This window comes from Nyctibius grandis, chromosome 4 (genome assembly GCF_013368605.1).
Source record: "Nyctibius grandis isolate bNycGra1 chromosome 4, bNycGra1.pri, whole genome shotgun sequence".
NCBI lineage: Eukaryota > Metazoa > Chordata > Aves > Nyctibiiformes > Nyctibiidae > Nyctibius > Nyctibius grandis.
Window position 1 is genome coordinate 3,291,627 of NC_090661.1, and position 12,449 is coordinate 3,304,075.

Consider the following 12,449-nt stretch of genomic DNA (forward strand, 5'->3'; position numbering starts at 1 on the left):
TAAATGGGACAGTTACTAATCTGCAGTTGAGTGGATAATTCCTGGCACTAGGTTTTTTCTACGAGGGACATATGTTCGTGCACGTGGCATTTCCCTAAGGCAGCTACTTCCAGTTTTTATCCCTGGCACTTGAGCAGCCCCATGCACAGACCTGGGCCTGACCCCTATGCCTGTCATCTGGTTTTGCAAAGTGTTGATCCAAACACAGCTTGGAGAAAGAGAGATCTTTTATCTTCAGGTAACCCAATTCCCAAAGATTTGCAGAGCTGAGTGAGATCGTAACAAGCCTCTGATTGTGAAAGTAACCAGGGGATAAATTCTAAAAGTAGTAAGAGATTTACCTGAATAGCGGGTCCTTCTGGCACGAAGCGCAATTCCATCATGGATATGGGCCAGACACTTCTCTCAGGTACACCACACTTCTCTGTAAATCTAAAGAAATGCTTTGAAGTCGATTTCAAAAACACATGCTGAGTTACCAAAAAAAAGCAGCAAAGTTTTTCCAAGAGCTCAGGCTATGAAGTAATGATTGAGATACCAAAGGTGTGAAGCAGGTATGCAAATCTGGTCCCCAAATTATCAACAAATTACATTTCTATTGTTTTCACACTCCCTCTCTCCTCTTCTAGGCATCCCCATATCCCTTGTGTTTAGTTATTTTCATGGCTGCAGTTCACAGTTTTGTATTGGTCTGAATATCCCTATTGTAGCACAGTTTGAGTCTGCCACAAACCTTTACAAGCCACGTGACAGTCATCTAAACTGCACCATCGCACATATTTTGGTAGTGTTACATTTCCTCTACTGTTTCCTTTGTTTCTTGCATTAGAAAGGAGTAAGCAACAGAGGAAAGAAAGAGATTTAAAACTTCTGTTTAATGTTGGTGTATTCATTGTTTTGAATATTTTCATTCAGTAAACCATTAAGGAATTATCTGAGAACAAGGGAAAATTTTCTAGTAGTAAGATTGGGCCTAATCCAAATTCACCGGTGTTAAAGAAAAGACTCTAAGTGAATTCCATGGGCTCTGAATGAAGGATTAATCCCTCAGTCCTCAGCCAACGAAACTCTTGCCAACTTTATTAGAAATTTCCTTGAGTAAGGAACTTACACATTTACATCTTGATATCAATAAAACAGTAATGATAATACATATACATACACATATATATGTGTATAACAGATAAGTTAGCAGATCTCAATGATTTCAGTAAATCACACATGCCTTTAACCTAAATACAGAAGTTTAAAAATCCTAAATGAGTTTATTGTCTGAAGTGCAATAGAGCAGTAGCTCACATAACGTGTATAGCATCAACTGTATCATCCCAAATCTGAAAACCTCAGATTGTTTGTCCATAAACCATAAAAAGTAACTGTAAACATGAAAAACATTTTATATGAGTGGATAAAGGGAGAACTGAGGAGACGCCTGTTATGTGTTTAACATTTCCTCTAGAGAATTCTTTCTGTTTTCATTTGAAATGATCTAAATCTTATTTTCTCCACCTGAGAAAGCAACCTGAACCTTGGAAGCTATGAATTTACTCCCCGGAGCTTTCCTCCCTCCCTCTCCCTTCATCCTGCTTTCTGGGAGTTAATAGTGTACAATACAATAAACAGTATTGCCTACACGTATAGAACAGGGTGATGTGATGCTGTGTGGTCTGGAAAGTCATTTAAACAAGATTATATTGTTCACGGGGCGCAGAATAGCCCTGCTAGGAAACCACAAAGAAAACAAAATATAGCGGAATAAAATCAATTGAATTTTAGACCCTCTTTCCCATATCAGCAGGTGTGAGCGAACTGCATCGGGCAGGAAAGTTATCTCTCGAGGATGACATTAGCACATTGCAAACAAACACCTAATAATGACCCAGGCTGTGTTTTCTTTGAGACCTTCCCACGGTCCACATTGGAGCTAGGATGGATTTTTAATTGGGTGAAGGAGGGTGATTTTTTTTTCTGCTGGGGGCTCCACCCACTGCCTCGGTATTTATTGCTCTACAAATTGTAACTTCCTTCTCGTTGGAGTAACGGGCCGGTCGTAAATCAGCGCCGAGGGCCGGAGGAGCGAGAGGCAGGCGCGGCGGAGGCGTCGGACCTCGTAGTAAAATCAGATCCTGATTCACAGCAGCATTAAAGCTGAATCGGTGCAAAATGTGTGTGTATAAAGTTTATTCCAGGTTAAAGTGAGCTGGTTTTTTTTTCATTTGGGGGGAAGCTTTCAAAAATTTGCTTCCCCTCCAATGTTTACTTTTATGCAATACTTAAATAGAAATACGCATTGCTTTGTCATAGAGATCTTAGACGTACATATCTGAATATATGGTCCTTCTCCGAGGGTAATCAGTTAAACATACAAGTGCTTTGTGTGCTTACAGCGCGCACACTGTAAGGATAAAAACATCTGTCTCAAATACTCACTTTTACCCAACGACTTGCCAGGAGAAATGCTGTCTTTAGGGCTTAACTGTAAGAAGGCTTAGAAATATTCCGTTAGCAAGATCAAGCATAAAGAATAATAGATACCTAACGTGTTCCATTTAAAATCACACATTTAGAGCGAATTAATAGATCATTATAGGTTGTAATTCTAATTTAGTTACATACGGTCTAGAGCCTATTCTTCCCTCCCCATTAAGTAACAGACTCAAACTGCTCTCTGATTATTACTTTGGGGTTACAAGGAGCTTTGGGGTATAATTAAAAATATTTCCAGAAAGAATCGGTAGACCACATCTGACGTCCCACCCCCTGTTAGAATTAGCCCACATCAAAGGGACCCTTTTTGTTTTCAAAAATGGTCACCAGACAACTTAAAATATACAAGAGTGGGCTTATGTTTTATTGTATAGATGTCTGAGTAGAGGAAAACGACTTAAGGTTGCTCGCTATTCAGTGTTGTACTAAGTGAGACAAGGTAGCTAGAGCCCTTTGATATTTCCGTGGAGGTCGTATTCATTTCATTTGAAAGGGAACCATTAATGATAGACCTATAAATGTTCCCCTCCCTAATAAGTAGAATACACATCGCTTGGGAAGCCTGTCTGTGTCAGATGCCCAGGGCGGAAAGATTTGTAGATGATGGTGCTAATTATGAAAATGTGATCAAGATGGAAGCAATTTGAGCAAAAGTCATTAACGTGTTACTCTTCCACCCACTAGTCCTTTTGGGTTCATTATTGCGGTGGGAGGCGGGGAAGGGGGGGTAGGAGGAGGATCTTGCGGGATTGTTTGGGGTTTTTTTTCAGAGCACTAATGCAAAATGCTCTGCAAATCCCAAACTAAAATGTCAGCTGCACATCTAGAGGGCGATGCGCTAGGCTCGGGACGGGACCTGAGATTTGCTCGGGAGAGATGGCTGTAATTACTGAAAGTAAATATGTTCTATCTCGCCTTCGCGCTGTGCCGGTGCAAGCATCTTTCAGGAGAGTCGTGCCGTGTTCAGAGATATTTTTCTGCTGCCACTTGTGTCTCGTAGCTCGTCGGAGGTTACGAGCCCATAGGACACGATTTGCGGTGCATCCCCGCGAGGAAGGTTTTTCGGAGGGGTTCTTGTTTTAGGAGGGACTGAAGGAGTTGGCCCGCAAGCAACAACCTCCCCCCCGCATACACTCCAAGGCTGGGGTCCTGCGTGTTTATGTTTTCATATTTTTAAGTGGATACAGTGCTTTAATTATTTTAATTTCCAGTCGTTTACTTTTACTAAATATACTGGAACTACATGACTGCCTGGAAGTGGCATTGCAGAAGAACAGCAATAAAGAATTAATTGTACAAACATTTATCATCCCCAGATCAAACTCTCCTTGTGAGGCTGGAGCTTAATTTGTGGAGAAGAAAAGGGGGAGGGAGGGGTGGTAATGGCGGAGAGGGGTGCTTGTGGGTTTTTTATGTGTTTCCTTTTATTCCAGACGACTATATAATGAAAAGCCTTTTAGCCTTGGAGACCTACTAAATATTAAGCACAGCTTAAAATAGGGAGTAGCTTTCGAGATCATTTCGTCCTCCTGCTATTCCTTTTAGGAAAAGGTCGCATCCCTTCCCTTACTCTCCCGCTGGTAAAAGCTTCCTTCCTTTTTTTTTAAAAAAAAAAAATCTCTTTAACGTGTAAGAAAATCCTCTTGCTCTACATAGGAATGTCTTTTAAAAATATTTTATAGACCTCTTCTTGTTCACCGATTCTGGAAAAAATTTATATTTACCAAGGTCAAACGCTTGAATTCTGACGTGACTCACTTCAAAGGTGTATTTGTGTGCCCTTCGAGCACATTAATACTAATTATCTCTCAAACACTTCCCCAAAACTCCTACTGCCTGTTTCAGATGCAAATCTAATTAACGAGCTGCCTTTGAGTAGCACACAGGGACAGCGTAATTCACTGAGCTGTTGAACCTTTTGCCTTCTTTTCTATTTATTTATAGGTCGCTCCATCATATTTTGAAAGCGTAGGCAGTTGTGCGAAGCTACATGGCAGCGAGTGCAGATCTGCTATAGCTAATGAGACTTACCAGGCACCAGGGTTAAGAAATAGGATTAGCTCCAACTTCTTGCAAATGCATTCAGGGACATATACGATAACACTCGCTGGGCCCTACTTTGTCTAAGTTAATTTAGAAATTACTAAATCTTGAAATATCTAAATAACGCGTCGTATTTGTAACCGTGAACTGATTGATTTAGTAATAACTGTTTGCTTTCGACACCGGGGACAAAGCGAAGGGGGGGGGGGGACGCTGAAGAAACCCTGACGCCTGAGTGAAAGCCCTTAAAACCTGCTCGTCCCCTTCCAGCCCCCCGAGAAGCCAGGACCCGCACCCCCTTTCTTATCCTCCTGCGTTTAACATGCGCGCTTTCAAAAGCCACCTCCCGAAGAAGCAAAGCTTCGAGCATCAGCCCCCCCGCCCCCGCCCGCCGGGCCGAGCAGGGGGTGGCGGTGCCCGGCGGAAGCTCCGCGGCTGCACCGCGCCTCTCCGCGGGGCCGGCGGGCGGCAGCGGGGCGGGCGGCGGCCGCAGCCAGCCCCCCGTGCGGGGGTGTGCGGGTGTGTGGTGTGTCGGGGAGAGATGCTGTGTAATTTTACCCACGCTGCACTCTGGGAGTTCACACGAGACTGATACCTTTTGCCTCCTCTGCTTTGTATCAATTGGTCGCAGATCAGGCTATTGTTGCAGGAAGCTGCTTTTATTTCTATGCTCCGTCGATCAACTATTTCCCCCACAGCCTCTTGCCGAAATTCAGTGGGTGTCTCTCTCTCCCCCTCCCTCTCTCTCCTTCTGCCTCTCTGGCTCTCATGCATGCCGTCTGTCTAGCTGGAAACCCAAGGAGAAGGCTGATCACGGCAGCTCCATCTAATGCAAACAGCTGGGACTCTTCGGTGGCCTTTGCTGATGTCTATTGATTTAAGTAAATCTGAGACAGATAAAAGGGACAGATCGAGGCTGATAAAAACTTGCCGATGCTTCACGGCTCGAACCAGTGTGTGCTCTGCAACTTTGGAGGGCTGCTAGCAAGACGGCTTTAATGGGACCCCTGGTGTCATTCGCTCCAAGCCTCCATCTCCCCAGCAGACTAAGCGCTGCGGCCATCATGCCACAATGGTTATAATTTGGATCTTGTTCCTGAGTCTGTTGCAGGAGCCGTGGTCCCCAGGGTGGGCCGCGGGGGTGCCCGAGGCCGCCGGAGCCTCCCCGAGCGACCCCCGGCCCCGCCGGGATGCGGGGGGCCGCGGCGGCGTCTACGAGCACCTCGGGGGAGCGCCCAGGCGCAGGAAACTCTACTGTGCCACCAAGTACCATCTCCAGATCCACCCCAACGGCAAGATCAACGGCACCCTGGAGAAGAACAGTGTCTTCAGTGAGTACCGGGCACACCTTTCCCATCCCGCTTCTCCCCGGGCCGGGGTGCGTGGGGAGGGGGGTCTCTCGCTCGGACCAATTGCGTCCTGCTCCAGCACCAACGGGCAGGCGGCGGCGGGTGCTGGGACGGTGCCGGACGGGGCGGCGGCGAAGCCTCTCCCACCTCTCCTCCTGCCCAGCGCTGCCCCGGGGCCGGAGCCGCTGCCCGGCGGCGGGGGCTCCTCGGCGGGGATCGGGGGTACCCGCAGCTGCCGAGGCTTTCGCCCCTTCCCCTCGTCGGGCATGGCGAGACCTCGCCTCGGCGTTTCGGGAGCCGCCTCGCTGGCTCCGCCGGACCCCACAGCGCCCGTTCCGCGCCCTCGCACCCTTCCCGCTCCGTCCCCGGGGGCTGGCCACCTCCACGGGGCAGCCCTCCTTGCCCACGACCCGGGCAGGGACCCGGCCGGCGGCGGAGGGGCTCGGTCCCCGCGGGGCAGAGCGGGACCCCCAAACCCCAGCTCCTTCCCAAGCTCCCCCCGACGGGGACTGGGAACCTGCCCTGTGAGCCCCGCCCGACCTGTCACTTGTCTCCTGCCCCAGCCCGGACCGCTGGGCAGCCGGTGGCCTCACACCTTCCCCGGGGCCCGGTCCCGGTGCCCTCCTCGACGGGCTGCAGGCTGCCCTCACCTCCCTCGTCCCGCCCTCGCTTGTCTCCCACAGGGGGCTTGGGCTTCCGCGGGCTAAATCACATCTGTCCCCTTTGACATGTGCCGGGGATCGGCGGTAATTAAGATGAAACGGGATATGTCGGGAGTGAGGGTGTTCGTGCGAGGGCGGCAGAAGGGAGGAGAGCGGGGCTCAGCGCTGCCGCTACCCCGGGAGGAGCCCCGGGCGCCCCCGCACCCAGCCCGGCCCCGGCCGCGGGCACAGCCCGGCCTCCGCCCCATCCCCGCCAGTCCAGGAAGCGTAAATCCCGGCTGGTGATGGCACACAGAGATAGGGAGACCTCAGGGATCTTTCTGAAGTCCATAAAGGAAAACCACTATTTCCTAGAGGAAAACCCCCTCGCTGTCAAAGCCTGGAGGAGGCATCCTTCAACAGCGAACCAGTGCCTGATTCAAAACAGCTGTATCAAACCCACCCCAACCCTCCCAGACACGGTCAGGCCAGCAAGCCAGGTCTGCAAAGGGGACAGGCCGCTGGCTCTGCTTTATCATGGCCAAAAGGCAGCAACGGGTTTGGATGCAAGGGTCACCTCTCGCCTCCAAACACTCACAGAAAGTACTGAGAGCAGAGTTTTAGAGAGCCCTGCACATACAACACAACAGCTCCCCAGACATTTGTGCCTCCATCAGCATCATGGCACCTTTGGCTGGACACAAACATTTTGGCAGGTATTGTGCCAGCCTTGCCTGTGACAGTCTTCCTGTGTTTGAGACCCCATCTTGGATGGCCTGAAAATCTCCTCCCTTTTAATTTGGTTCAGACAGTCATATTGTCCTTGTCTGGAGAGCTACATTGACCTCTTAAATGACAACTTCCTTTCATGATTATATACATGGCTCTAAAATGCAGCCGACTCACTCTGATTTACCCTCTGGAGACCTCAGCAAGGGCTTTGTCCTAAAACGGACAGCTTTGTGACTGGTTTCAATAAGTCAAGAGCTCTTGTGTTCCTAAGCATTAAAGAGGATTTAAACTTTTTTATATACATATAGGATTAAGTGAACCTCTAGTTCAGTGTCAGATCTTTTTCATTTTTGAAAGAGTTCAATCTCAATCAGACATCTAGGGATTTATTGTCAAGCTGAGTCTCAAACAATTCCCACATCGTCATTGGTTTATATTGTTTCAAATAATAGTCTTGTTTCATTCACATAATTGCACTATGATTTTGATGTGGGTTAGTGATAGCAGTGAAATCATACTCTGCCGGTAAACAGTCATTCAAACGTATCCCAAAAAATTACACGCGATAGGGAACAGCAACATATCTCACAATTGTTTCTTTTTCTAGGTATTCTTGAAATAACTGCTGTTGATGTTGGAATTGTTGCCATCAAGGGCTTGTTCTCCGGCAGATACCTGGCCATGAACAAAAGAGGCAGACTTTATGCATCAGTAAGTTTTACTGAAGACTGGCTTATGCCTGTCATGTCCTGTGGGGAGAACAGGTCCAGTGGGGAGCACTGATTTCTTATAAATAAACATTTCTATAGAAAATACTAATGTTATAAAAGATTTCTGTCTGGAATTGTTACAGGCCACGAATCAGTGTATTTTTAAAAGTGGAAAGAAGCTGTATTCTTACTTTCTTATTGCGTGTACAGCCAAAGGCAGAAGAATGTGTTTGGCAAAGGTATTTCTCATGGCCAAAGTTCTGGGCAATTGGGTGCACTGGTAAAGACCTCAGGAGCCAGCCTTTGAAGTGCAGAACGTCCATCTCTATTCAAAATTATCCATGTTTATATTTGATGTGGATCTTGGACACTGGCAGAGGATATACATGTCAGATAAAGACTATCCAGAAGCAAATAAGCATCCCTGTTATAGGAAAGCAGCCTCCTGATGGGAGTTTCTTTGCACAGAGCATTTGGTTGGCAGTGAAAGAATTTACAAGTACTGAAAGGCAGGGCTATAGCAAAGAAAGGAAGTATGACAAGATGCAAGAGGATAAAGGTGAAAATAAACACCTTATTCTAATCTTTTGACCTCATTTTTTTGCCCTGATCTTTGAGGTAAAATCTGGGCTCTGCTCATATTAGTTGGAGTCTTGCCTTTTCATCCCAGCCAATATTTCCACTCAGTGAATAAAATACTTTAGCTTAGACTTCTTCACATTCAGTGACACACTAAGGTGTATTTGTCAGTGTGTATACTACACACATTATCTACCTACTTGAATTTCTACCATGGTCTTTGATTACATCCCTAGCAACCTTGTGATCTCTTACTGTATAACAGCCATACTGTGCAGTTTCTCCAGGAATCCTGTGATATGGAAACAGATTTGAAGAGGGTAAAACATGGCTATGTGAAATTTGCTTCCTCCAACTAGGCTTTACATGTCTTTCTATTGATTTGAACAGCTTATAACAGGTTATAACCTCGAGCAATGTGAGCTTTTTCCATGTGAATGCAACCTAGGTAACACAATCAACTCAAGTTGCCTCCCTGGTTTAATGTATTTTACTCCACCTTTAGCAGAGTGTTCTGATAGTGTTTACGACTCAGCTTCTGTAATGTGTCTCATGTGATGCACACTGATTAAAGGGCCTGTGTGTAAAGATGCTGGTTCTTTGCTGGTGCAGAGAAGCAGATCACAAACAATCTTGGCAAAGGAAAATGCAGTTGAAGTGGAATGAGGACATACCAGCTCACATGCTGGCCACTTCTACGCTTCCAGTTAATATTCTGATTAAATGAGCATCTCTTTCAATAAAGCTCCTCCATCAGCTCAGAGCCAGTGTCTGCCCCAAAGAAATTAGTGGGAAGGATGAATTTTCAAGTTTTTTCTCATCTTCCCTCTTTCTTGTTCAAAAATAGGTATATTTTTCTTCCAGATTAATTAAACTGATTTAAAATAGGACTAAACAAGTTCTGAGAAAAAGCCCCTGTCCTAGGGTGGAGAAAAGCCTAGAGTAGGATAACCCCGGGAGTCCATTTCTCCTGGACTTCCCTTTCTATGTGAGGAGCATCAGGCCATCCTGAAGTTTGTTCAGCTGTCACGTGCCAAGGAATACAAGCCATGAAAGATTTCTATACAACTAAAAAAGGTAATTTTTGCTGTTCTAGCCCAAGTTTGAGAGAGACTGTTTCAGACTTGTGTTTCAGAGCTGGAGGGACAATCCAGGAAAAGTTCTTCCACTCCAGCTTTTTTCCCAGAAGCAGCAAAGGGTGAGGGCTCAGCTCAGGAGAAACTTCCTGGTTTTGCTTGCCTAGAAAAAACTGACCAACGACTTTACTGATGTTACTGTGCCAGGAACCTGTGCAAGGCCCCTATTTCAAATAAGACTGACTTCTTTGGGGATAACTACACAGGGAGCATTTTATGAAATGGCACTGGAATAACGCCATTATCCCTTGGATCACCAGTTTTCCCATGTCAATAAAATGAGTTTGTTGAGTCTGCAGAATTCCTTTGTGTCCTTAGGAGATTGTGATAATCCTCTAGGTTTATCCTCTGTGATAAACCCTCTACAACCAGAAGCAGGCAGACAGCAGGACAAATCTACCTACATATGGTAGTTGCGTGGGGTCCAGCACTACAGCATATGAAAACCTTGTCCTTGCAAGGAACGGCACTTCCGTTTTACAGCTGTGAAGCTGAGACATGTGGAGTCTTTTAAAATCTTGTTAAACGCCTATCAGCATTTCTGGTGAGTGAACAGCATTAAAGACATGTTGTTAATGGAGTCTATGCCTTTTCTGGCCCCAGCCTGGCTACCTGTGCCCTTTTCATGTCCTCCAGAGAGGCAGTGCTAAAGAAAAAACCTCCGTAAAGACCATGGTAGCAGTTCCCCTCTGCCTCTGTGCCTTACACGTGTTAGATACTGAAGTCTTAATGACACAGGTACAGCAAAGATGATTTTGTAGTTAAGACAGATGTACAGTGTGGGAGGTCCTTTATTTGCATCGTTTCTACTGCTCCCAGGGAGGAGGGAGGAGTTCCTCTTGCCAGGCTTTTGCACATTGTTTTCTCTCAGTTGAGAACCAGATGAAGAGGGGCAAATTTTGATGGATCATGTAAAAAGTGAGCACCCAGGATTTTACATTAAACTGTAGGATTTTACCTTTTTAATAGATGTCAAAAGTTGATAGGCAGCAATTAAATCATCTGTCCAGTTGACAGACATATTTAGATCCGTGAGCACAAAAAAATGGAATTTACAGCTGAACAATCAGCAGAGCTATTCATTCCTACTCACATGCCATATTTTGTTTTCAAGCTATTTTTTGGCTTCTTGCTGTCCTGACCCACACAGTATGCTCACACTGTTGGCAGCACCTTGTTGCACAGCAGTTCAGGCACAGTGCTTCTCTTCTGCTCACTTTTTGTAGCACCAGTCTGAGTTTTTCTTATCACACGTGTTGCTGTCCTTATCCTAAAACTGAGTAGAGTCTCACTTAAGACTTCAGTCCAATCTTATTGAGGTCGAAGAGAGTTATTGCCCATATAGTCTTTCTTAAACTTTGTCACGTTTGCTTTACAGGAAAATTATAATGCAGAGTGTGAGTTCGTGGAGAGGATCCATGAATTGGGATATAACACCTACGCGTCCCGTCTCTACCGGACTGTACCCAACAGAGCTGGAACCAAGCGCAAAGCCAGTGCAGAGAGACTCTGGTATGTCTCAATCAATGGGAAAGGACGACCCAGAAGGGGCTTTAAAACTCGCAGGACACAGAAATCGTCTCTCTTTCTGCCCAGAGTATTGGATAACAAAGACCATGAAATGGTCCGACTATTCCACACAAATGTGAAATATCGAGACAGTCTCCTGAAGCCCCCAAGCAAGAACCAGCGAAGAAGGAGAGGCCGCTGACGTGGGTGGGAGGAGCTTGTATGGGGGCTGGAAGTGACTGAGGGTCTTCAAAATACTACTAAAAAAACTAACAGCTGTGATTATATGACAGGCATTAACATGGACATTTTTTAGACACTGTATAATATAACTGAAAGTCACATCACTTACTTTTAGCTATTGTAGAATTATTATCTGTGGTAAAAGAGATGTGAGAAACTAAGGCACATTCAAATGTAAATTAGTTGGATGTAATAATTTTGTCAATGACTTTCACATTTTCTTTTCTAAAAAAAAGTCATTTTCATTACTAGTGTTTTCATTCTAACTTGCCGTAGGGTATTATCCCAGTGACCCTGTCCTCCCAGATCATATGAATATTTTACACTCACCAATTTTGTGTCCGCAGAGAAAGTGTAGTACTTTCATGGCTCTTTTGGCAGTTCCTCATAGAAGGCTACATTCCTATTTTTATGGAATACAGGAGTTAGAAAACTGGTTTATTTTTTAACCTACATATATTTATTTTTATTTTATGATCAGTCAGTATCAATTATACTTTATCCATGACTGTCCAAGAAAAGTAAAGGTGTAAGCCACTTCAAATATTTCAACAGACCTACACACAACCAGAGACTTTTTGAACTTGTTTAATTAAAAATCCAAGACACCTGACCTTGTCATTCAAATAAATGAATGTTGGTAGAGTGGCATTTGCACTGGCCAAGCTTTAGCAATATATACCTGTTTACCAACTGATGAATCCTCTTCTAAAACAGGACCCGAATATGATGTGAAAGCTGAGTTTGTGGTGTGGACTGAACTTGCAACATAGGAAAATTCAGCACAGGGGATGAGAATCTTTATCAGGTACTTTTGTTTAGCTAAGTTTTCTACAGGAAATCTTAGTTCTAGGTTAAATATGTTTTAACTATTCGCGGGGAGGGAATAACAGTCACACTGGGCATAGAAAAACTGTAGTGACTTGCTAATTTAAGGTGGCTGCTATGTTCTGATTTCTCTTTCTTTTCAAATGCTTGTTATTTTCACAAGGTGGCCCTAAACTGAAAGCTCCAAATCCA

The 12,449-nt window shown here is 45.3% G+C and overlaps 1 protein-coding gene across 1 annotated transcript; it reads left to right on the forward strand.

Annotated features, from left to right (window-relative positions):
• Window positions 1-5,602: 5,602 nt before the first annotated feature.
• Window positions 5,603-11,388, forward strand: FGF3 (fibroblast growth factor 3). Its single transcript, XM_068399748.1, has 3 exons — window positions 5,603-5,861; window positions 7,860-7,963; window positions 11,056-11,388. The coding sequence occupies exons 1-3, from the start codon at window positions 5,603-5,605 to the stop codon at window positions 11,386-11,388; spliced, it is 696 nt and encodes a 231-aa protein (XP_068255849.1).
• The last annotated feature ends 1,061 nt before the right edge of the window (window positions 11,389-12,449 follow it).